General features: G+C 29.2%; 4 protein-coding genes across 4 annotated transcripts; 2 read left to right on the top strand and 2 right to left on the bottom strand.

The window, feature by feature from the left end:
* Positions 1 to 375: 375 nt before the first annotated feature.
* Positions 376 to 5,294, top strand: LOC130675222 (pre-rRNA 2'-O-ribose RNA methyltransferase FTSJ3). Its single transcript, XM_057480781.1, has 4 exons — positions 376 to 888; positions 974 to 1,437; positions 3,093 to 4,849; positions 4,932 to 5,294. The coding sequence occupies exons 1-4, from the start codon at positions 822 to 824 to the stop codon at positions 5,185 to 5,187; spliced, it is 2,544 nt and encodes an 847-aa protein (XP_057336764.1). The 5' UTR covers positions 376 to 821; the 3' UTR covers positions 5,188 to 5,294.
* Positions 5,288 to 11,780, bottom strand: LOC130675225 (Bardet-Biedl syndrome 7 protein homolog). The gene is made up of 12 exons (XM_057480792.1): positions 11,558 to 11,780; positions 11,287 to 11,485; positions 11,049 to 11,217; positions 9,797 to 9,873; positions 9,250 to 9,505; positions 8,919 to 9,184; positions 7,628 to 7,895; positions 7,280 to 7,423; positions 7,098 to 7,219; positions 6,877 to 6,986; positions 6,289 to 6,568; positions 5,288 to 5,674 (listed from the first exon to the last, which is right to left on the bottom strand). The coding sequence occupies exons 1-12, from the start codon at positions 11,697 to 11,699 to the stop codon at positions 5,575 to 5,577; spliced, it is 2,133 nt and encodes a 710-aa protein (XP_057336775.1). The 5' UTR covers positions 11,700 to 11,780; the 3' UTR covers positions 5,288 to 5,574.
* A 1,803-nt stretch (positions 11,781 to 13,583) lies between these two features.
* LOC130675227 (phosphatidylinositol-3-phosphatase SAC1) lies at positions 13,584 to 21,014 on the bottom strand. Its single transcript, XM_057480793.1, has 8 exons — positions 20,716 to 21,014; positions 20,456 to 20,547; positions 18,429 to 18,769; positions 16,859 to 16,970; positions 16,265 to 16,608; positions 15,520 to 15,897; positions 15,285 to 15,452; positions 13,584 to 14,049 (listed from the first exon to the last, which is right to left on the bottom strand). The coding sequence occupies exons 1-8, from the start codon at positions 20,751 to 20,753 to the stop codon at positions 13,771 to 13,773; spliced, it is 1,752 nt and encodes a 583-aa protein (XP_057336776.1). The 5' UTR covers positions 20,754 to 21,014; the 3' UTR covers positions 13,584 to 13,770.
* A 1,946-nt stretch (positions 21,015 to 22,960) lies between these two features.
* On the top strand, positions 22,961 to 24,806 carry LOC130675233 (ribonuclease Oy-like). The gene is made up of 3 exons (XM_057480806.1): positions 22,961 to 23,167; positions 23,826 to 24,393; positions 24,470 to 24,806. Exons 1-3 carry the CDS (start codon positions 23,103 to 23,105, stop codon positions 24,629 to 24,631), a joined length of 795 nt encoding a protein of 264 aa, XP_057336789.1. The 5' UTR covers positions 22,961 to 23,102; the 3' UTR covers positions 24,632 to 24,806.
* The last annotated feature ends 1,039 nt before the right edge of the window (positions 24,807 to 25,845 follow it).

Below are 25,845 nucleotides of genomic sequence, written 5' to 3'. Positions count from 1 at the left end.
TTCGTTTTTAAAAAAAAATTCAAAAATTATTTGACGTCGGCTAACTTCAGTATCCGAAATAACTGACATTTAAAAAAAATTCATTCTGTAATTTGAATTATTTATTCTCAATTATTTAAATTTACCGCGAGTTTATTTAAAAAATTGATATTTAATCTTTAATTAATCAGTTATAAAATTTAATTAATAATTTAAATTCAAAATTGTAAATTCCCCTTAAAATTTTCTATCCACGTCCTATAGTAAGGACCCGAATGACAACAAACTATACTAGAGTCGCCAGCAATTTTTTTTTTGTTTTATAAAAAAAAAACAAACAACGAACAAACAATAAATTTTATTAAACAATCAAAAACAAACGACGAACAAACAATTTGTTTATAAAAAATTATTTAAATTTTACTTGTCGCCGCCAACTTATGACAGCCGGTGACCAAGTCTGTGTATAGTTTAAGTGCGTGTGAACTTAGCTGTCAATTGTCAATTTTTGAAATTTTTGAATTTGTAAATAAAATAAAAATTCAAAAACTCGTATTTTGATAATTGAAAAATTAGCGCGCGCATTTTTTTAAATTTAATTATTTATTTATTTAAAATTTATAAATTGTCTCTACTACATTCACACTCATGATTTTATGGTATAGTTTAGACATCGTTTTCTCGGTATTTTTCTACAGTCTCATATATTGATATATTACTGATATATTAGCTCGTAACCTCAAAGATCCACAGAAGATATTTTATGTTCCCACGTGTTGTCAATCAGTTGCTAAATGAAGTGGAGTAAATATTTGAAATAAAAGTTAAATAAAAAATAAATAATGGGGAAGAAAACAAAAGTTGGAAAACAGCGGAAGGATAAATATTATCATTTAGCCAAAGAAACAGGTAATTATTAATTATTTAAATTAATTACAAAAATATTTAATGAACATGTGGTTGTAAAACTAATTACTGATATATTTAATCAAAGGTTTTAGATCTCGTGCGGCTTTTAAGTTGATTCAATTGAATAGAAAATTTGAATTTTTACAAAAATCTCGAGTATGCATCGATCTTTGTGCTGCACCTGGAGGATGGATGCAAGTCGCCAGGCAAAATATGCCGGTTTCCTCAATTGTTATTGGTATTGATTTGTTTCCAATAAGACCAATTCCTGGGTGTATTAATTTAACAGAAGACATTACGACTGACAAATGCAGAGTTGCTATTTCGAAAGAATTGAAAACGTGGAAAGCTGATATTGTTTTGAATGACGGAGCTCCGAATGTTGGTAAAAATTGGCTTCATGATGCGTATCAACAAGTAACTCTTACTTTGTCTGCTGTTAAATTAGCAACTCAATTTTTAAGACCTGGTGGATGGTTTGTAACTAAAATATTCAGGTCAAAAGATTACAATGCGCTTCTTTGGATTTTGACACAGCTGTTTAAAAAGGTATATAATTATTAATTATTTAGTTATAATTTTATATTTATTGAGCTAGAAGACTCTAAGCCTGAGCAGTAGCATCAATCGCTCACTAACTAATTAATGCGTTTTTATAATTTTTAAAGAAAAAAATTATTGATAAATAAATGATTCTGAAGTCAGCAGACAATTAAAAATTTTTAGATTTGTTTTCAACAATTAAATTTGAATAAAAAAAAAAAAAAAAATATGCACATGTAGAAAATTTAACAAACTATTAGTGTAATTTTTTAAAATATTATTTTTCTTTCAATTTATCGTTTTTTTAAGACCCAAAAATTATTAAACGTCGGCTAACTTCAGTATCATGATAAATAATTATTTGAAAATTTAAATATATTACAATATGACGTATCAAAGTATTTTATAATTTGATATAAATTTTAATTAGGGACTATTTTCTAAATCGCGCAGCCGGGAATTTTTTACTTTAACGTTCGTTCGTTAGATTGGTGACCAGTCAGAATATCTATCATAAAAATATCCATCGCAAAAATATCCAATGCAATATCTATTGAAAAAATCCATTTATCCATTTATGCAGAAAATTAAGGACATGGATATTTTTTGCACTGGATCTTTTTACATTGGATATTCTGGCCTAGAACCGTTAGATTAAATTTAAGTTACGTTAAATTCTTTAATTGTTACAAATATATCCCAGATATATGACTTGTCGATAAGGCATCAATATGTTGACAAAACGATCAGAAATTTATGTCACCGAAAAAATATCTACTTGAAAGACTTAACACAAGTGACGACAAAAAGTAAATAACAAATAGTGATAAAATAAGTCATCTAAATGACTTTTGAATTGAAATAAGACAGGAAAAACAACACAACTCGTCTCTGTCTCCGGAACCAACATTTGCATGTCGTATTCATACAAAAAAAGATGACTTTGAGACAAAAAAAATTTGTCTTGTCCCTTTAAAAGACATCTTAAAGTTGACTCTGTGCTCTTTGGGATGTTATTAAATATGCATATTTTAAATTTATGAAAATTTAATAAAGTAATAGATTTTATAGATTATTTTCCAAATCAATAAATTTATGATAGTTGAATTGACGTTGTCTTTGAACGTGTATAGGACCATGTGATGGTCGAGTAATGGGACATCACAACTTTTAGTGAACTATGGGTACACTCACAAGCTTATTTAAAAAATTAATAATAATTAACTATCAACATTATTCTTAAAATTAAAATTTTATTCTAATATTCAGAACTACAAAAAATTGATTTATTACTTAATAATCTGAAAGTTTTATATAAAATAATTCAAATTTTTTAAAATTTATATTTTTGAAAATGAAGGAAATTTTTTTTCATTAACAAAATTTTTTATACAAAATAATATTTAAACTTCAGAAAATACTTTATATTTTTTATTAATTTTTTAAATAAATTTAATCTGACAGCTTTTAAAAAATTCTACATTTAAAAACTGAGTTACCGCGCGTTTTTAAATTCAGAAATTTGTTTTTTATTTCCGATTAATAATCAGAAGTCTGGAACAATTTAACGAATTAATTAATTTTATTAATATATCATATGATTATTTATTAAAAAAAAAGTACATATTTTTATTATTAACTGCATTTTAATTATCGTTCAGGTTCACGCAACAAAACCTCAAGCTTCTAGAAATGAATCAGCTGAAATATTCGTTGTGTGTCAACATTACATCGCGCCTGATAAATTAGACCCGAAATTTTTCGACCCACACTACGTTTTCTCTGACTTGGATATATCTTCAAATAAATTGTGTATTCTTCACCCTGAGAGACGTAAAAAAGCTAAACCTGAAGGTTATCCAGAAAACGATTACACTCTACATCACCAATTACCTGCTTCTCAGTACATCGCTCACGAGACCGGTATTGAAGTACTAGAAAATATCGCGGAAATAGTAATAGACGACCCGAAAATAGCTGAGCATCCGAAGACAACCAGAGAAATTCTGGAATGTTGTAAAGACATCAAAGTATTAAATCGTAGAGACATTAAATTATTGTTGTCTTGGTGGAAAGAATTGCGCAAAGAATTTCACGGTGAAAGTAAAGAAGCTGATGATAAAAAAACTGATGACGATAAAAATACTGAAGCTGAAGAAAGTAAAAAAGATGGTGCCGATGATGATGGAAGTGATGAAGACAAGGAACAGATGAAAATAGACGCAGAAGTTGCAGAAATAAAAGCCGAAGAATTGCGGGAATTGAAGAAGAAAAAGAAGAAAGCCCAGAAAGAGCGACAGAAATTAAATGAGAGGCTGAATTTAAAAATGATCCACAAAGGCGACGAAGGACCTAAACTAGAATGCGAAGACATGTTCACTCTTACGCAAATTACTTCGCATCAGTTGTTAGATCAAATCACTGATCAGCTGCCAGACATCACTGCTACCAGTGACGTCGAATCAGACGATGAAAAAAAATTACCTAAGAAACTAAGGTATGATAAAGATGAGGGAAACTTGGATAGCAAAAGTTTGTATTATACAAACAATGAAAACATGTCTGAGTCAGACAATGATGAGGATGATTCTGATGGCAATGAGTCTGGTTTGGATTTAAGTGACAGCGAAGATGAAAAATCTGTAGGCAGTGAAGACGATAAGTCTGTGGAAAATAAAGAAGACATAGAAGATGTCGAGCCGAACAATCCGTTGATTACAGACTTGGATTACAGGGACAAAAGTTCGAAGAAAATAAACAAAGCTAAGATATGGTTCGAAAAAGATGTATTTAAAAATTTAGAAAATGACAGCGATGAAGAATATGAGTTGAATAATATGATGGAAGTGTATTCTAAAAAAAAAAATCCAGGTGAAGATAAAATAAAAAATAAAGATAAAGGTAAGAAAATAAATAAAACAGATGATTCAGAGTCTGACTCAGATTATGACGTCGAAGAAAAATTTAGAGAATCGAATAAAAATAATAAGAATAAGGATAAAAATAAAATTGAAGTGGAAGCAAAAGAAAAAGGTGTGAAGGAGAGTAAGAAGCGGAAGTTGAATGCTGGAGATTTGGCATTGGGTACTTTGATTGCTACGAGTAAAAAAGCTCGCAGAGATATAACGGATGCAGCGTGGAATAGGTACGCGTTCAATGATGATCACTTGCCTGATTGGTTCGCCAAAGATGAAGAAAGACACATGAGGAAAGAAGCGCCTGTTCCTAAGGAACTTGTCGACGACTACAAGAAGCAGCTGGTTGATATCAATGCGCGTCCAATAAAAAAAGTTATGGAGGCGAAAGCCAGAAAGAAGAAGCGCGCGTTGCGTAAATTAGAAAAAGCGAAGAAGAAGACTGAGGCTTTGATTGACAGCAACGATCTCACTGATCGCGAGAAAGCTGATCAAATTAAATCGTAAGTATTTTTTTAAATTTAATATGAGAAATTTTGTCAAGTGTTAGATAGAATGATGTATTATATTATTTTAAAATTTCAGATTGTATAAGAAAGCATTGAAGCCCCCGAAGAAAGAAGTGACGTATGTGGTAGCGAAGAAACATATGGCTCAGAAAAGAGCCGCGAGACCGGCTGGTCTTAAAGGACATTACAAACTCGTCGATTCGAGGATGAAGAAAGACTTGCGGGCACAAAAAGCTAAAGAAAAAACAAAAGGTCGTGGTAAAAAGAACCGTAAAGGTGTACCACACGGTAAACCTAAAGCGAAATCTACGAAAGGTAAAAAATCTAAATAAAATACATATGAGGACAAATAAATCTTGTGTTTTTAATTTTATATAATATTTTGTAAGCTCTCAATGTATATAGTAATAACATTAAAGAGTTTTATTTGTAATTTTAATTATTTTTATTATTCTATTATAATTTAATAGGCTCCCTGTAAAAAACCTTTAGATATTAATTGAGATTTTTTATAAAATTAATTCATGTTAAAAAAAAGTTTTCTAAAAAATCGGGAAAACGGGTGACCTTGGGCCAGTCCGAAAATTTTCCGCTGTTTCGAGCTTCTTTGTCATTGATATTTTTTGAACTAATTAACCGATTTTGATGTCCAGTGTGATACTCGGCACAGTTTTTTAACTTCTAACTGAAAAAATTTTCAGCGGGAAGTTTAAAAAATCTTAATTATTATCTTTTTCCATAAACATTTGAAGTATAACTGGCAGACTGCGTGTCTTCAGAGCGTCTTTAAGTTTATCATTAGCAGCTTTACTTGTTATTCTGTAATTTAATTAGAGAAATTTAATAGTATATTGTGTGACAAGGGATGAAACAAGGCGATTTCAGACTAGGGTGAAGTTGGCTGCCCGAGCCGCAGGCAGCTGACATCACCCGCAGTTTGAAATCGTGTTTTATCCTGAGTCACACACTACCAGCAGCCAGTAAGAAACAAGTTAATTTCAAGCTGATGATAAGGAGAACTGTTAGAGAATGAAAAATATGTGATTTACAGTCGCTTATTAAATAGTAAAAAAGACAAAAATATTATTTTTCACTCATTTTTTATTAATTTTATTTGGTTAATTAAAACTCGCTTAAAAAATGAAATGAGTAAACTGAAGTGACAAGTAAACAAATGATAGTAATAAGGCTGCAAATGAACATTAAATATAACTGACACCGGGCAAAAACAATTGTGTCTCTTCCCAAGGGAAGAAGCACGCATTTTTCTGCCCGCTGTATGAAGGTATTTTTGAATTACGAATTCGCTAGCAGTTGTTTGCAGCATCGGCTTGAAATAAGCTTGTTTCGACGGGCTATAGAGACACTGAAACTTCAAGTTTCGATGCTGATATCATGAAAAATATATTTCGTAAGAAAAAAAAAATGTATACCTTTGGAAACCTTTTGCGCGATTCCAATCAACGTATAAATCGGTTATTACTCCTTGAATTATTTGTAAAATAGTAGGATTTTTAGACAACTCCCTTCTTATGTTATCTTCTTCTTTCAATAATTCTTGGTAATATTTGCTAAGATTTTCTGTAGGATCAATTTTTAATTCCCACTCTTGTAAAGCATCGATTATTTTTAGTTTCTCTATATAATCATGTGCTGAGTTTAGTTTTGGTAGAATTAAATCCAACATTCTTGATATTGTGCCATCTTCGATATCTAGATTGAAGAAATTGAAAAAATAGAATAATTTATATAGAATATTATTAAAATATAACAATTATTGTGTTTATATAGATTTGCCGTGTGCTTAAAAATTTTAATTTTACGAATTATTTCTTATATCTTCAATGAATATTAAAATGGAGCTAAATGCCGTTCGGTCTACGGTATAGAGACTCGGTAGGCTCGCGCCGTGACACTTTACACGTATACATGTGTTTGATTTGAACGTGTACTTGGCGCGAGACACTACCGTGTCTCCTGATGATCTCTAAATAATACTTTAGCATAAAGAAGATACTTACTAAAAATAACATCGAGTTTTATTTTTCGTTTTGTTGCTTCTTTAGTCAATAAATCACGAAGAATTAAAATAGTTGATATATTTTCAGCTAAAAAAGTCGCAACCCCTTTTCTAAAATTTAAAAAAATTTATGTAAGCCAGAATTAAAATCAACAAAAATAATAACATTGGATACAATTTATATACAAAAATTTCTATTAAAAAAAATATAATAATATTTACTTATATTTGCATATAAGAATTGATCCAGTTAATGATGAGACATAATTTAATATCACTTCATTATCCTGCAAAGTTGGTCTCTCTGGTATATCGGGAAGCGCAAATGAAAGCCATGCATGGATCTTAAAAAATTTTTCAAGTAAATAAATTATATTTAAATTTTATGATTAATATATAATTACTTCGGCAACGGTGAAGTTCCCTACAAGTCTTAATTCATTATAAAGATCGCCAGATAATTCAGCCCCTTCTCCTTCATGCAACCTCGCATGCAATGATAATGCGTGAATTGGTATTTTTATTTTTCTACAACACTTTGGTTGAATCTATTTAATAACATCAAATAATAATTTAATTAAATTATCATTAGCATTAATGTTTTTAGTGTAACCTTAACTGATCCCAGTAATCTTATTCTACAAGTGATCCCTAAATATATATTAATATATAGTAACAAAATAATAGGTACAAATAAATGATGTCCTGATTTGTGGGATCAGTTGACGTTAAAATTTTTTTGTTTAATTTACTTGAGTCGTAACATAAATTTGAAGTGTTCCTGGTTGACCTTCAATTGCTCTAATTCTCGTTTCCAATTGACTAGTATTTACTTGACACCGATAAGTAGCAAGGACGAAATTTCCTTCGTAAGGATTGCATGAAGAAAGACTAAGTACTGCGTTATTACTTTCATTTAACAACTCAACTGGTGTATCAGATTGAATTAAAACATTGTCTATTGGCGTGTCAAGTTCTATTGTCAACAAATACGACGCACTTTCTCGGTCTTGTATCATTCTATAATAAATGATTATTTTTTTTCAGGAAATTAAAATTTTCAAGAGGATGTACGAGTGTGTGTATTCGTACGTCCAAGGCTGCCTAATTTCAAAACACAGTAACTGAGAAAAATAAAATTTTTGAAGTATGTATTGAATTGAATTGAAACATGAAATTGAATCATGTTTACAAGACTTCACTGGAACTAAAAATATTGAAAAATCGATTTTGAAAAATTGGTCCCACCATGATATCTCCCCAGACGAAATTTCCCTGACGAAATCTCTCCAGGACAAAATCTGTTGAACACGATCTCTATAAACGAGATCTTATAATAATCTATGTAATTATAATGATTTCTACACTTACGACTGGAATTGTGTTCAGGTTTTTTTACACATTTTATGTGTATATCATAAATAAATACAATGTGTTACATATACATGTATGAAATCATGGTAAATTCCCAGCCCAAATTTGGCATCATCGTCAATTGCAAGAACTTGACGTAAACTTACTGTGAAGTTAATCAAAATCACTGAACGTCAAATTTTTTAAGTGATACCGACAAGTAATCACATGATAATTGATCCCACAGACAACTGATCCCACTGACAAATTAATAAAATAATTAATTAATTACTATGACATGAGTAATTAAAATTCACTGTTGTAAATATGAAAAGTTAAATTATGTAAATTAGTTGTCGATAAAAATCAATTGACGATCAATTGTTGATGGGATCAGATGTCGGTGGGATCACTTGTCGTGGTATAAAATTGTTGAAAAATTTTTCCCTCACTGTGTTTTGAAATTAAGCAGCTGTACATTTGTATGCAAATGTGATAACGATCCTTATTGATTATTTTAAATTTATCGAATACGCGGAGATTAATACGAAACGTCACTTTTTTCGAATTCGAAGGGCTAGAAAATACTAATGCATTTAAAAGTATTGTCGAGCTAAGGAGCTCAAAAACAGCGAGTTTCGGGGCTGGCTCTTAGGGTCAACTGTTTTTCAGATTTTTTTTTTAAGTTACCTGTAATTTACAGACAAAATTAATGGAGATAAAATATCACTTGTATAATTTTCAAATTCTTTATCTTCAATCAATTTAGCTTCAAGTTCTTGAATTTCAGCTTTCAAACGATTTAACGTTTCTTCATTAGAATCTGCTGCTAAAGATCCTGGCGGTCTTGTTGTTAATCCGAAAATTCTACCAGAATATGTCGTTACTAATATTTCTGTGTGTCCAATCATGCCTATAACACCTCCACCGATTGAACTAATACTTTCTCCAGCCATCTAATTAATTATTTATCAAATTATGATCGAAATTACGGATGATAAGTAATTAAAAACAAACTTACGTATTGGTACCTTAGAGATGGATTCATTTCATCGTCATGTGGAAAACTATAAACTTGAATAGTACCATCTTGTCTGCCAATTAAAATATCAGGAGTATCATCGAGTTCATAAGTATCCAAAGAAGTTATTTCTGAACCACTTGAAGTAATGAGCCATGTAATTCGAAATGTTTTGTCAGTTAGAATTTTTAAAAGTCCTATTTTTCCATCTTGTGTGCCAATTAATATTCGATCACTTGATTCTTTTTTATCTCCTCTATAAATATTAAAAATATCAAAAGCCATTAATTCACGGAGAAAATTGGGCTTAGGAAATTCACGAATTTTTATTATGCTCTCGACAATAATAATTATAGTGCGGCATAATAATTTTTTTACGACTCGATTTCCTGTTTCAAGTTTGGACGACAGCATAATAAAAATTCGCGCATTTTTTGTCTCCTTTTTCTCTGTGTTGATATATGACTTTTTAAAAAGTAAAAATATTAAATTCCAAGATCAATGCAAGTAAATTTAAAATGATAAGAACTTGGTTTAAAAATATTACCTACATAACGCAAGGACTGTTGGGACACTTGGAAGTCTTAAGACCGTCGGTTTTTTTGTTCCAGATAATACTCTAATCTGTTAATGAAAATATTAACAATAAATATATTAATTTTTAAACTGCACTGTAAAAAATTAGCGAAGTAAATCCGGAGTTAATGTGGACCAGAAAATTATTTATTGAATCCCCTTAGAGTGAAATTCACTCCGAAGGGGAGTTTATTTTAATATTCATGATTCTGAAGTTAGCAGACAATTAAAATTTTTTTCAATTTTTTTCTCAACAAATCAATTACAAAAAAACAAAAACTAAAAATATGCACATGTAGAAAATTTAAAAAACTACAAGTGCAAATTTTTCAAATATTTTTTTTTTCATAATTTATTGCTTAAAAAGAAATTAAAAAATTATTAGACGTCGGCTAACTTCAGTATCATTAATATTAAAACTCTGAATCGAAGTGAATGCGGACTGAATTAAAATCCGTAATCACTTCGAATTCACTCCTAATTTTTTAAAGTGCAAGTGCGCAGTAAATAAAAAAATAAAATAATTGAATCGTTTATTTGAGAAACCCCATAAGTCATGTTTTTTACGAAATTGAGTTTTTTGCATTTTTGGGTTCTTTGGATGTCCCTCCATAGAAATCAATCAAAATATTCATCAAATCAGCGTTTAAAAAAAAATTAACGGGGTGACAGCAATTTCATTTAATTGAGAAACCCCATAAGTCAATGACTCAAATAAATGTATGCAGTTTTAGTTTTACAGAAATCTTTTTTTTTTTTTTTATTTAAAATTCGCGCTTTTTTGGGAAATTAATTTCAAATGTTGTTTTATTGTTGACTGTTATATGACTAATTAAAATGTTTAAATTAATTATAATTTTTTGTAATTTCTGAGTTTCAGAGTTCAAATACATATTTAATTCTTCATTTTATCAGTGTAATAAATGATTTGAGTGGAAACATTTAAAAAAACAATCATTTTATAACTTTTTTTCCGTTTGGTTGAGAAACCCCATAAGTCAATCAACTTTAAATAATTTTTTTAAGAAGTTTCAGTTAAAAAATTAAATTTTTCTTGTTGGAATCTTTTTCAGAGACGCTAACATTATTGTATTCAATTATTTATTTATTATTTTTATGTCAAGTTTCTCCAAAAAAATGTTTTTTGTGTTTCCTGAAAAATTTTGTTTTCTTGACTTATGGAGTTTCTCAAATAAACGATTCAATTGTAATTATGATCTTACTGCACGGTCACTACAAGCGAGAATTGCTAACACAGAAGAGCTGTCAATTGTAATTAATATAACATCATTTATCACTTCTCCCACTAAATAGGAATCAGCATCCTTACAATTTTGATATCTATGATAAAGATCTCGTGAGCATGCAGCCAAATCAGACCCTAAAACATACCTAATTATCACAACAATTAATTTTTAATCGTAAAATATGAAGGTATGTCTTATAAAAAATATAAATTACATAGCAGTTATCGAATCTACGAGACTTGTATCGAATTCTAAAAACATTTTTCCTTTTCTGGTAAATCCCTTTACAGAATTTCCATACGCAATAAATATTTTATCTCTTGGAGTCTCAGCAGTACCACCCAGAGAAACTTTTTCGATTTTTGCTCCCGGTAAAGATTTAAAAACTAATTGCAATTCTCCTTTCTTTATTCCTGGACATTAAATAAAAGTATATAAATAAAATACAGTCAAATTTTTATGACATAAATTAAGTCAATAATTACCGTAAATATAAAGAATGCCGTCATTATCACCGACAACGAACTTCTGAGTTGATTTTGAATCCGTAGAAGGCAAAACTTTAGTTGTTCCGCGGGAAGTTACGCCAATTGTAACATAATCGACTCGCGAAAGGACCAAAGACATTTTTAAATAAATTTCAGTGTTTGTTTAAAAAAATAATTATGCCGCGACAATGTGTTGTGTTTGAAAATAGAGCATTGTTATGATTACAGTACAAAATTCTGATCGATTTTACCATAGCAACCAGATTTAAAACAATCGCGTAACCGAATTAATACGGAAATTTCCGATGGACTTTAATTATTATTAGAGATGAAATTAAACATTTCGATAAGAATTCTGAATTATTTATATTTAATTTTGACATTAATTAGATTTTAAAAAATGCTGGAAAATCCAAAAGTTCACACCTCAATCGCTCATTTTATTTTCTATCATTACTTTTATTTTATTTATATTTTATATTATTAATTTATTTGATTTTTACTTTGAATTTTTGTTCAACTCTTCAATTATTAATTTGATTTTTTTATTACTTATTTTCAGTTTATTTTTTTTTTTAAATATCCCGCCTTTTTGTCTTAGATGTAGTTTTTGTTTACGAGTGTAAATGTAGCAGACATCAGAAAAATTTAAAATTATTAACAAATAGAGTAAGTAATTAATAAAATAAAATTTTGAAGAAATGCGCATTTAAAAAATTTTGAAATTATCAAGTGCATTTTTTATAGGAGTGCATTCCGGAATGCACTGCGAGCTGCTGTAGCGTTTTTTAAATATTTTAAATATTTCTATCACATTCTGCCGCCACTTTATTTTGATTTACGATTTTTAATTTTCTCCCATTTCTAATAAGTTATTTTTCGAATATTTAAATTTGCCGCGCAAGTAATGAGAATAATTAATAAATTATTGATGAAAACAAAAAATTTTGAGTATTTTTTCCAGTCTAATTAATAAAATTATTGACGCATATAAATTTTAATGAAATGATTAAATTTAAATTTTGACATTTCGCGCCAAGTTAGCGCTACTGCGCGTTGCTGTATTCGACTTTCAAATTTTTCCAAAAGTGGGGGAGGGCGGTCGAACAATTGCAAAATCGATTGTTTTGTATCAACTGGCGGTTCGATAGCGGCAGTCAGTATCATCGAAAATGGCAGTAGTAGTCCAGATCCTTCTTTACGTTTAAATTGAAACACAGTATTGCAGTTAATTCGCGGAATTATCCACAAAATTTATTACTTATAGTCATCGTTTAATTAAATTGTGCAGTTTTTGTAAATTTAAATTGTGCAAAGTGTCTGTGGTGTAGTTAAGTGTTGAGTGTTCAGTGCTAGTGTGAAGTGTCGCGAATTGCTAATGCTGATGACTTCCAAGTTCCTGAGCAAAATCATCTGGCATCGTCTGGTGGGAAATAGCAGTTAAGTGACGTTTTTAGCTGCAATACACTTGGAAAAATTTAATTAAAATCTCCAAGTGTATTAGGACACCCTTCTGCATATTATTTCCTCACCAAGGTTTGTTCAAACACTTGTGTGTTTTTTTTTTAATTTTTTAAATATTTTTCTATCATATTCTGACGCCACTTTATTTTGATTTACAATTTTAAATTTTTCTGCAATTTCTAATCATTTATTTTCCAAATATTTAAATTTACCGCGCAAACAATAAGAATAATTAATAATGTGTCATTAATTCTGAAATGCGCAACGCTACAGCTGCTCGAAACGCATTTTGAAATGCACCCTAAATATTATTTCTTAAATTATTTCCTCTATTTATTTATAATTTCAAATTTGTCTGATGTCTGCTACATTCACACTCGCGTTTATTTCAATCCTACTGTTACACTAGTGCTGCCGCCAGTAGTTAACGGGAGTAAAAAAGACAAAAATAATAACAATAGTAAAAATAAAAATGGCAGCGAAACTTTTCGTGAATCAGTTTTACGTTTCTAATCAATTAACAATAAAAGGATGTAAATTAAAAATTATTAAAATTCAGTTAAAGTTTTAGTAGATGGACTTTATATATTTTTCCCACAAGTATTATCTAATTTACATACATTTATCTTCTTAATAATTATAAAAAAATTTTATTTACTGTTATTAACACTCGTCAAGTCGACAACAAGTTAATTATTTACGAACTATTACTATCGCAAATAAAATTAAATGCAATTATATATAAACTATAATAATTTTGGTTTGTCGACATATTGTCGGCCATGATGAATTATTGTTGCAAATGTACCAGCAACCATTGCACCCCAAAAAAGCATATAAAGTAGTACTTCAGTTGAATATTTTGACGGAAGTATAATATGTGCAATTAACATTGAAGATGCAACCAAAAGTACTAATGGGAATGTTGCATATCTCCAGTTACGTTCATAATCTAGCGGGCATTTTAGTTGCATACATTCGCCATCTTGTACAACGTATCGACCCAAAAATAAATTTAATGCGTCCTGTAATAAAATTGTCATAAATAATTTATCTAGATTTTTAGACCATCAGGAAAAGAAAATTCTTTTTTTTTCAGATTAAATATAACAGAAGATATTTTAATAAATAAAGAAAATAATCATAAAATTTCATCTCAATATCTTAAGAATTGAGCTGGTGGGGGGGGGGGGGGATTTTCCCATTTAAAATACATATAAAAAATGTTTTTTCTGAATTATAGATTTCATAATCTTATAGGAAATTAAATTCCCTAAAAAAAATTACAGAGAACGAAAACTTAAGGAAAAAAATCGAATTTTCAGACGGAAAACAATTTTTTTGTTTTTCATTCATTGATTGCCCGGATTTTTTTTTTTTTTTTTATTGTGAAATTGAAGCTCTCATAGAAAATTTAACTGTCTGCTGAAATTGTCCTCAAGTTTATTCTTATGCAGCTGATTACAAAAAAGTTGCAAAGCTGTAAAGTAAAGAAAAATAGAATCCTTGGGAAAAAAACATGTTTTTCTTTTTGGTTTTTGCGAAATTTAATTATGATTGAAATTTGGAATACAAGTTGATTGTATACAGAATCTACGAGTCCACAATTTTCAAATTTTAGAAACAAAAACAAAAATTGAAAAAAAAATTTCTTTTTGTTTCTCGAGAATTCTGTTTTTTTTTTTTTTACTTTAGAGCTATAAATTTTTTTCTATCAAATTTGAACAAAGGACCTTTTTTGTACAGAGTTTAATTTCCTACAAGATCATAAAACCGAAATCCCGAAAAAAATTTTTTCTCATAGTTATTTACAAAATACAAAAAAAAAATTTTTTCTTATGAATTTTAAATAGAAAGGGCGATCCCCCGTGCGCCGGCTCAATTTTTGCGATATTGAGCTGAAGTTTTAAGAGGATTTTCATTGTTTGTTAAAGTAATTTTAGAGATATATTTAATCTACGAAAATGCAGTTTTTATTCTTCCCTCCGGGCGAAAAGCATCAACTTTTGTCCCGTTGTGCGAAACGAAGTCGCCGCTTTCCGCCTCCGTCGAGGAGAAAAATAGTATACACACCTTGGGCAGTAAATAAGAAAGTCTCAGATCACATGTTCGTTGACGTCGGCTTCGCCTCGGCCAACAATTACCTGAGACCTGAGACATTTCTTACTTTCCAGCCCTAAGTATAAATTATACTATTTTTCTGACGCAGTCTAATATTTTTATAATACAGCAGAATATAAAATTTATTTTAATATTTTACCTGACGGAAACCATCAGCGAAATTATTTTTGTAATATCTTGTTAAACTGTTTATACCATCTCTCAACGCTCCCATTCGAGTTCGTTTACCAGTGCGCGTAAAATCTGTTTTTAATGCACCAGTACCAGAATATTGAATACTTATAACATCAGCATTATCAGCCCAAACCTACAAAATAAAATTACAAAATTGAAAGTAAAATAAAAATTCAAATTAATTCGCGTTTGTCGCTTACTTCTTTAAATAATTTTTCAAAGGACGGATGTTCTTCAATCCTTCTAAGAATACCAAGTTTATTTAAAGCATCTACAAGTGCTCGTTTGGCTAACATACTTTGAACAACATTTGTACGGTCTAAACAATCGATACAATTTGTACGAAAGACTCCTTCTTGTACAGAAAGTAATGACCCGTCTCTTGATAACAAAAAATATCCCATTTGTTCTTGATCGTGAGATAATCTATCCATTAAAATATTTAAACGGTCCCACCGCATGTGTCTGCACTCGGCGTGAAAATCGAATGCTTCATATCGTACATTTTGGTTGCCAATTCTTGACACAACTGAACGAAATTCTTTTTCCAAAACATTTTCCGCGCCACGATGATCAATCTGTTAAAGAGAAAATTACGGGAGTAAGATTTTAAAAAATACATATTTTAAATTATGCACACAGAAAAAAATAATTTCTTGGCTCAAGAAAATTTTTCTCATCGCAATAAAATTTTTTCTTGACTCAAGAAAATTTTTCTCCCCCCAAGAAAATTCTTTCTTGACTCAAGAAAATTTTTCTCCCCCCAAGAAAATTCTTTCTTGGCTCAAGAAAATTTTTCTCCCCCTAAAAAAATTTTTTCTTGACTCTGAAAATTTTTCTTTTCAATTTTTAATACGAAAAAATTTCTTGAGGTGAGTAAAATTTTTTCGCGCCAAGAAATCCTTTTTTTCTGTGCAAAAAAAAAATTGCATAGTAATTAAGTACCAAGTTAACTAATATTTGTTTGCCATAGTGAAATATTTGTGCATCTAAATGTCTAGAAGAAGCGATCTGATGATTTTCATGATTAGATAATTGCGGCTTAGGTTTATATTTAAGGTTCGGCTCTTGTTGCCAAAATAATGGTATTGATCCTCTTATTTGAACAAAAGAACTACGGTCTCCATTAACTTCAATTAATTGTTCAGTTTCAACGTAATTTGAAACATTACCATTAGTGTCTATTCCACGGGAAAATAATCTTGTTCCCGCACGATGGACGCTACGTCGTGATACTATTCCCCAATTGAATGGGATACCGTTTATGACAACAGTATTCAAAGAAATAACTGTTATTTGTTTTTAAAGTTAAAGAATCCATAGTAATTTAATTAATTATCTACTTCTAAAGTATACGTCATTGCTCTCCTGCTCATTCTATCTCAGAAATTACGTCTCGGACAAACAAATTTCAGTAAAAATATCTCATATTTATACATTGAGATATCAGTTACTGAGATATTTCACTTAATATATTTTGACTGAGATGTAAAGAGGGGTCATTACGTCATTGCATTTAATGCGTTTGTAAAAGGATACATCCATGTATAATTGGTAAACAAAACTTTGAATGTTCTGATCTAGATGATAACTCTTGTAGTAAATACGCATTCCATATGAAACGAGAATCAGCTCGATCATGTAGTGGCATCTGTTTACAAAATATATTGATAATTCAAATTATGAATATTATTCAAGGTTTTAAAATATGGAAATTTTTAGTATAAAAATCTTTCGATTCCCGCAAGAACCATTCAAATCGGCATTAAGAACAAGTCGCTCCAAAATCTCTCTACCCAGAACAACTCTCTTCAAGCTCAAGCTTTACGACGAAACTTCTATTCAATAAGACTGCCCGAAATAACACTATTCATTATCGATTCAATTAAAAAATCATCGGTAACTGAGAAAACATTTTAATTAGCATGGAAATTGATGCGTTTTTTCAGTTACCGATGATTTTTTAGCTAAGTCAATAATGAATAGTGTTATTTCGGGTAGTCTTCGCATTGAGTAGAAAAGTTCACGATAAACATATAATGTTACAGATAACATAAGGGTGTATAAAATTTTTTTTTTTTGGAAATTAATGTAATTATGTTCTATAAGTATAATGGATACAAAAAAAATTCTGTTTCCAAAATCAAATTTTTTTGTACGCCCTTATGGCTCCTGATACCAACCTCGGAAGCCATAAGGGCTTATGAAAAAAATTTGATTTAAAAAAAAAAATTTCTTTTGTCTCTATTATACTTATACAACGTAATTTCATCGATTCTCGAAAAAAAAAAATTAACTTATACGCCCTTATGGCTCCCGAGACCCACCCCGGGAGCCATAAGGGCGTATAAAAAAAAATTAATTTCCGGAATCAACGTGATTGTGATCTTAAAGTATAAAACTGATAAAAAAAAATTTAACTTTGAAAAAATATTTTTTTTAAGTATGAAAAAAATTTCTTTTGTCTCTATTATACTTAAGGGGATACGCTACCGGATCTCTTTCTCACACTCAGAAAAATAAACGGGACTATCTTTGTTGCACTCGTTGAGTAAATGAGAATTTTAAAACAATTTTTCTCGGAGACGTATTAGAATTTTTGAAAATACGAAATTTCTAGCTCTCTGTAAAGGTTTTAAAAAACGCTAAAGACTCTCTATTTTAGGTTTCTAGTGTTTGTCCGTAAATTAAATTGAATTGAAAATCGGTTACCGTTACCCCTTAAGGAACAAAATTATGTCCATTTTCAGAAAAAAAAAAATTTTCTACGCCCTTATGGCATCTATAACGTGATATTTTAGGTAGAGAAATTCTATGGAGTTGTCTATGTATAGAGAGGTTCTAGAGCGACTTGTCATAATGCCTTTAAATCGTTTAATTAGTTCAACAGATAAGAATTTTACACACACTCACACACATACACACATACATAGACACTCGGATATCATTCTGAAAATGGTCAGAATAGCTTCCTAGAACCTCAAAATTTCGACATCTGATGAAAACTCGATTTTCGAAACGGGGTGAAAACTATAACTTTCCGAAATTTTGAAAATTTTCAATTTTCTTAGCGGGAAGTTTAAAAAATTTATAAAACAAATATATAAACCTGAAGAAATTCTGGCGTCGTATTATGTAATCTTTGCATCGTATGACTAATATCATAAGTGTAACTAAAGTAAAAATATGGAGTGTTTAAAACAGATTTAATCATCTCTAAATAAGTCGTGTTATTTTCAATCTGCTTATCAGTCAAATGCAAATCTGATTTTGAATACGGAATTATATCCGTTGCATTTATTTGGAATATCTGTTGCCCTGCTATAGTTCCAATTCTTTTGGCATCAGTGATTATTATTAAATATCGGGACGATAGTAATTTTATTGTTCCTACAATACCCCATATTTTTCGTCTACTAGCTGTCTGCGGAATTTGATTTGCTGTACCCACTGAAAATAAATAATCATTTTATCATTATCTTAGTTTGAAATCGTGTCTAGATAAATTTAATAAAATGATAAATTCATAGGGAAGTGACAGTAATTCAAAAATTATAATTTAATTTTCATCATAAATTGGACGTTTCGTCCCTTTATTGGGACTTCTTCATCAACTAAAACAAGTCATTATATACAATTTATAATTATATAATTAAATATTTAATATTACAATCACATGGTACAAAAATAAAGGAACGGAACGTCAAATTTATGGTCAAAATTAAATTATTTTTGAATTACCCAGTTGGAAATTTTGTGATAAACAATATTATTACCTATATACCGATAATAATAATATTACCTCCGAGGGCACTGAAGATTATTAATATATGATTGATCTCTTAATTTTATAATTTTTTTATCAAGTAGAATTAATAGCTCATGAATGAGTACGAAGTGTTTATTGTTTTAAAAAAAAGTTAACTTTTGTTGACTATAAGAGCAGTCATTTAATTTTCACTAAATTTGTGTATTAGTTTAATCATGAAATGAAGGTTTTTGAGTTTAATTGCAGTTTTAATTTATTCTACGATACTGTTCCAGTCTCTGAAAGTACCCCCGATGATGTATGAAAGTACCCCATACGTGGGGAACATTCATACGAATTCTAGATTAACTTCAAGTTATTATTAAACAATACATATAAGATATAATCAACTGATAATTTTTTTACATTAATCTTAGATACATATACCATTGATAAATACAATAATTTACATTCTCGATAGAATAAACCTGCTTAGGGAACTAGTACCTGGTCAGGGGACTAGTACCTGCTCAGGGAACTAGTATCCAATCACTCATGTACTTGTAAATCTGTATTTACTAAATTTTACTAAATATAGACACATAGTTAGAAATTTTGTGTGAAATTCAACACAAATCGCCTGTTGCAAACAGTCTACACAAATTTTTGTGTTAATTCAACACATTGCGTTTGTGTTGATCTTTAACACAAATTTTATGTTAAAAAATTGAACACATAAAATCTGTTATTTTGACAGAAAATTTGGGTAAATTTAACAGACTTTTCGTGTTAAAATTAACTAATAAATATAAGCACACAACCTAACCAACTCAAGTATACTACCCTTAGTACAACTTATGGCAATTTAGCAAACAATTAGTTCGATTTTCTGTGGCTTTTCTAAAAAACGGTGCTATGAATTATCCTCCCGTAAAATGAGAATAAAAAAATCATTGAACGTGATCATAAAAATATTAAAGTTATCTATGATTATATTTAATTGTAAATCAATTATAATCCAAGTTTCCTTGCAGACAATGCTGCTAAAATGCTTTGCTTGGTTACAGTAATGAAGAAACGCGCGGGAGTGTTTAACTAAACAACACAAATTTTGTGTTAATTTTCGAATAACACAGAAATGTGTTACACTACAGGTTTTCTAATCATTTAACATAAAAAATCAGTTAAAGTAAAATAACCCAAACGTTTGTGTTGAATCAACAGATTTCTGTGTTAAAAATCAACACAAAAAATTTGAACAATTAATTTTTTAACACAAATACACAAAATTTCAAACTGTGTACTGTCCACCTCCCTACGAATTTATCATTTCATTATTATATTCATCATATATTAATCTACTCATAGTAATATATTTATTAGAGTACCTTGAGTAAATATATGCTGATTCACTCGATCAATAATTAATAATACTTTTGCAGTGACAGCTTCAACATAAAATTTTTCATTGGTCGTATATCTGTAATTAAAATAAAAAATTAAATATTTAATTACTAATTTAAATTACATATATATTTATATTGTTTTTTAAGGAATTTAAAAAAAATGATTATTTTCAAATTTACTGTCAAATAAAATCAATAGCATTGGAGTAAAAATAAATAAATAGTCTAGTAAAAATACTTACAAAAATAAATCATCGTAAACATCTGTATTTAAAGTCATGTTGGAATCAACTGTATTTTTAAAATCAATCGCACATATATATTTTACTGCAATATAAAAAAAACCCTGGTTCAAGCAGCATCAATCGAGGAACTTAAATGTCCATTAGTATTAAAATTTTTTTTTTTTGTTTCAAGTCTGTAATTATTGTAAGAAAAATAATTAATAATTACGAGCTATGAGTATTAATATTTTACTATTTAAAAAAAAGTCATCGTGTCATATTTTTTTACACCACAATGACGTATAATCACATAACAGATATAGGTAAATACTAAATATATGTATGACATGTTACAGGTATATGTCAGTATATAATCCGGTAATTATTGGTCGCAATAAAGAAAATTTCCTGTTTTATAACCGCCTAGTTGGCTATAGTTTTTTTTTTTGTCGGTCTTAATTCGCTCGTTGGAACCTAGAGGCGTTCAACTCGCGGGAAATACAAGAGCGAACTGTATTACTGTACAATTCAAATTTATCTTAAACAAAGTAAGTGAGAAAAATTTACAGATTCCCATGGGAATCTGTCCAATATGGGAACCATTCCCTTCCAAATTTCAAAAATTTTGAATACTTTTTGAGATATTCGCAAAAAACCAAACCCGGGTTTTGGGGCAAAAAAGGGCCCTTTTTTTTTTTTTTTACTAAATTGTTTATAACTTTTGTAATTTTTGCAAGCGCGACTCCAAATTTTTCGAAAAGTTTTTAGATGCGATGACGAATCGAATGACACCTCGATCATAATTTTCCGAGGCGAATAAAAAATTTTGACCAAAAAGCTCATGTTGTCTAGACTAATAATATTATGGAAACTATTCTCATATCATTATGGGAACCATTCCCATAATGGTACGGGAATCGTTCCCATACTATTATGGGGACTATTTCAATAGTGATATGGGATCGAACGATTCCTATGATATTATGGGAACTATTCCCATAATGTTTTGGGAACCATTCCCATAATATCATAAACATTTTTTTTTGCAGTGTAGAAATTTCCTCATGATATGAAGAGATTCAAATAAAGCTTCTTCAACGCTAAATTTGTTAAAAAAACAATTTTTTGTTAAAAATTTTAATGTTTTTGCCAAATACGAATTTTTTTTAATGTTTGAATTGCTTGTTTTTATATTTAATAATATTTCTGTGTATTGTAGAAGTGATTACCATATTTGTCTTTAAATTAATTTTTTCATGATAGTATGGAAACCATTCCCATCATGGTATAGGATCTATTCCAATAGCATTATGGAAGGCATTCCTATAATATTATGGGAATAGGAACTATTCCTATAACGTTATGGGAATGGTTTCTATAATTTATGGGAACTATTCCCATATCATAAGAACAATTCCTCTAAATTATAGGAACCATTCCTATAACGTTATGGGCAACATTCCCATAATCATAGGAACTGTTCCTATAATTATGGGAAACATTCCTATAATTATAGGAACTGTTCCCATAATTTATGGTCGTAATTCCTATGTTGGTATAGGAACAAATTTTATAGAATTATGGGAACCGTTTCCATAATTTTCTTTCCGTGTAGCATCTATGTGTCCTGCTCAAGATACTTACTCCAGAATCTTGCTTAAACACGTGTTACTAGTGTTTAGACTAATGCTAGACATTATACAATATTAAAACTTAATAAGATGTTTACTTATTTGATATTATTTTTTAAAAACAACAGTGTTTAAAAGCTACTTAATTGTATATATATTTTTAATTGTTACAGATGTAACTTATTGTTAAAGTTCTATCTGTAATATAGTTTGTAAAAATTGGTCTCGCATTTAAAGCTTCTAGAAAAAAAATTAATTGATCAGTTTATATTTATTATCAACTTGTTTTTAAGCACATAAGCGTTTAACAAACATTACATTTAAATATTTTCGACAATTAATTGAAGTCATTCATACATAAATACTCAGTAATTATAGTTAACAATAACAATTCCTTTCAAGGTTTTTTTTATACGTAAATATTTAAATGTATAGTTCAAGGTTATTATTGTATTAATTTATTGTATATCATCATAATTAAATTAAAACATAAAAGTCATTTTTTAAATTAACTTCCGGTTTTTTCATTTCCGTAATACTTTCAATTTCCGTAAATTTCCGTAAAACTATTGCGTGACTCTTAATGCGAAGCATTAGAGTGTGCTTTACGATCGAAAAATTCAGTTTGCCTTTTTTTTTTCAAAATTTATACCATTAACGAAATTTGTACGCACTTGCACTCATCAACATCATTCTTGGATGTATATTTTTTCGTGTGGGTTTTTAAAAATTTTTAGTCTATCGAAATTCACTGTAACGATTTATTAAAAGCCAATGATGAATTTTAAAAGTTTTGTTTATATTTTTATATTAATAGTTGTGTTATCAAGTGCTGATGGGTATGTAATAATTTTTACAATTTTTAATTAAAAAATCCAATTAACAAAAATTAAATTATTGTTATTTTTTTTATTGAAGACTAATTGTATAATAATAATAAAAATAATAAAAAAAAAATATTTCTTAAAAAATGCACGCGTAGAAAATTTGATAAACTATACGTGTAATTTTTCAAAATGTTTTTTAAAATTTATTTTTTTGTTAAAAATATCCAAATATCGTTAAATGTCTGCTAACTTTATTGTCATGAAGACTAAATAGATGTTTCAGCCCTATCCAAAAATTCCCATAGAATCATTATCCTGAAGTTAGCAGACAATTAAAAATTTTCGGATTTTTTTTTAGCAAATTAATCACAAAAAAATAAAAAATTAAAAATATGCACATGTAGAAAATTTAAAAAACAATATGTGCAATTTTTTCAAATTTACCGTCTAAAAGAAAATCCAAAAATTCCTAGACGTCTGCTAATTTCAGTATCATATAGAATCCACTCAACTGCGACAAAAACCTCATAGAATCCTATAGACTGTATTTATTTCTATGCAGTTTTTGTCGCATTTGATTGGATTCTATGGGAATTTTCGGACAGGTAAAAGAATTTTTATTATTTATTATTCTTTATAATTATGGCATAATTACGATTTTTTGTCCTAGTTCCAAAAAGTCGACAGAACATCCTAATCCCTGTGAAAATAATAATAATTCAACTAATAAGCCTATTAATGATATCGATATATTGGTATTAAGTCAAAAATGGTCTCCAACAATTTGTTATCAGTTGCAAAAACGTTATAAAAATTATACAAGTAATTTGTGCAATGAAAAAAAATGGCTCATTAGCGGACTAAAGCCTTCATTGCAGCATTACCCAGGCCCGGCATTTTGTAATTGCTCAATGGAATTTGATCTACTAAAATTATCACCAATCATGAAAGATTTGGAGACCAAATGGATCGACAGTCTTGTTAATAGTCACCGTAATCATTCTTATTTGAGCCATCAATGGACGAAATATGGTACATGTGGGACGGCAATTAATGAAATAAACAACCAATTTAATTACTTTAATAAATCTCTTGAGCTGTTTGATAAATTTAATATAGAACGCATACTTTCTAATAATACCATTAATCCGGGGCATAGCTATCGTAAAAAATCATTTGGAGCTGCATTTTTCAAAAATTTCAATAACAAAGTTCAACTAACGTGTATTGTAAATCACGTAAGTTAAAATTTTAATTAATTAATTTTTTTCATAGCTGATGATTATTATTTTTAATTTACTTAATTTCTCGTAGGATACAGAAGAATTTTATTTGTCTGGAATTGAATTATGTTTTGACAAACAATTCAATCTTGTTCATTGTGTTGGAAGCGGTATAAACCGACAAACGGATAAATGTCCATCAAAGAAGCGCCCAATTGTTTATCTAGACAGTATTTTAAAGCAAGCAAACTAAGATTTTAAAAAAATGTATTATTCAATAAAAGATAGGGGAGGGAGGGGGAAAATGGAGTTCTTAAGAAAGTATTAAGTTCGAGGACTCAAATACGTTAATTAATTTTTTTTTATGATATTCAAAGTAAACAGAAAAATTTTTTATTTTTGCGGTCAAAATGGAGTACTACGAAAAAAAGGTGAAAAATAAAAAATTTCTGGATATTAAATAAATTTGATTAAATTGAATTTTGAACTTCCCGCTAAGAAAATCGATGATTTTAGAAAATTTCGGGGTTATTGTTTTCACCCCGATTTTTGAAAATTGTAATTTCATCAGATGTCGATGTTTTGAGGTCCTAGGAAGCTATTCTGACTAATCCCTGGTGGAAATTTTTGGTAATTTTCTCCGAAAAATTCGGTTCTAAAGTTCTAAAGACTTTTTCAGAGTTTTTCAGAGAAAAGTCTGAAAAATTTCCACCAGGGTTTTCAGAATGATGACTAGTGTGTGTCGAAACAGACTCGAAATCCATTAAGAAATACGAAAGAAAAAAAAAATTTAAACACAAATCATGATCCTGCACGGAAAAAAAAATAGATGCTGCAACAGGATGCAGTTCTGTGGGAGCAACAGGATTTTTCCTGTAGAATATATAGGATAAGGAACAAGTTTTATATACTAATTTTTTTGTCCGTATAATGGAATTTAAAAATTTGAAAAAAATTTCAATTTACAAAAAAAATCAACTTCGAAAACAAATTTTTATTTTTTCCAAACTTTGAATTTTTTTCAAATTTATCCTGTTGCTGTCACATGAAAATCCTGTTGCTGCAAAAGGATTTTATCCTGTTGCTCCTACAGGACTGTGTCCTGTTGCAGCACCTATTTTCTTTTTCCGTGTGAAGATAGCCGACAATTCAATATTTTCGGATTTTTTTTGCAACAAATAAATTACAAAAAAAAAAAATCTAAAAATATGCACATGTAGAAAATTTAAAAAACTATAAGTGCAATTTTTTCAAATATTTTGTTTTTAATATTTATCGGTTCAAATAAATTTCAAAAATTATTAGACGTCGGCTAACTTCAGTATCATACACAAATCACATGTCCCAAACAGTCCAGTCGATTGTTTGTGTTAATTTAAAACATTATAGGGGAAAGTGGGGCAAAATGGGCTGGCATTTATATTACATATGAGTCCTCATTTCTTAAAGGGCCCATTTTGCCTCACT

The sequence above is a fragment of the Microplitis mediator genome, chromosome 9 (genome assembly GCF_029852145.1).
Source record: "Microplitis mediator isolate UGA2020A chromosome 9, iyMicMedi2.1, whole genome shotgun sequence".
Lineage (NCBI taxonomy): Eukaryota > Metazoa > Arthropoda > Insecta > Hymenoptera > Braconidae > Microplitis > Microplitis mediator.
This window is presented reverse-complemented; position numbering and strand designations above follow the sequence as displayed.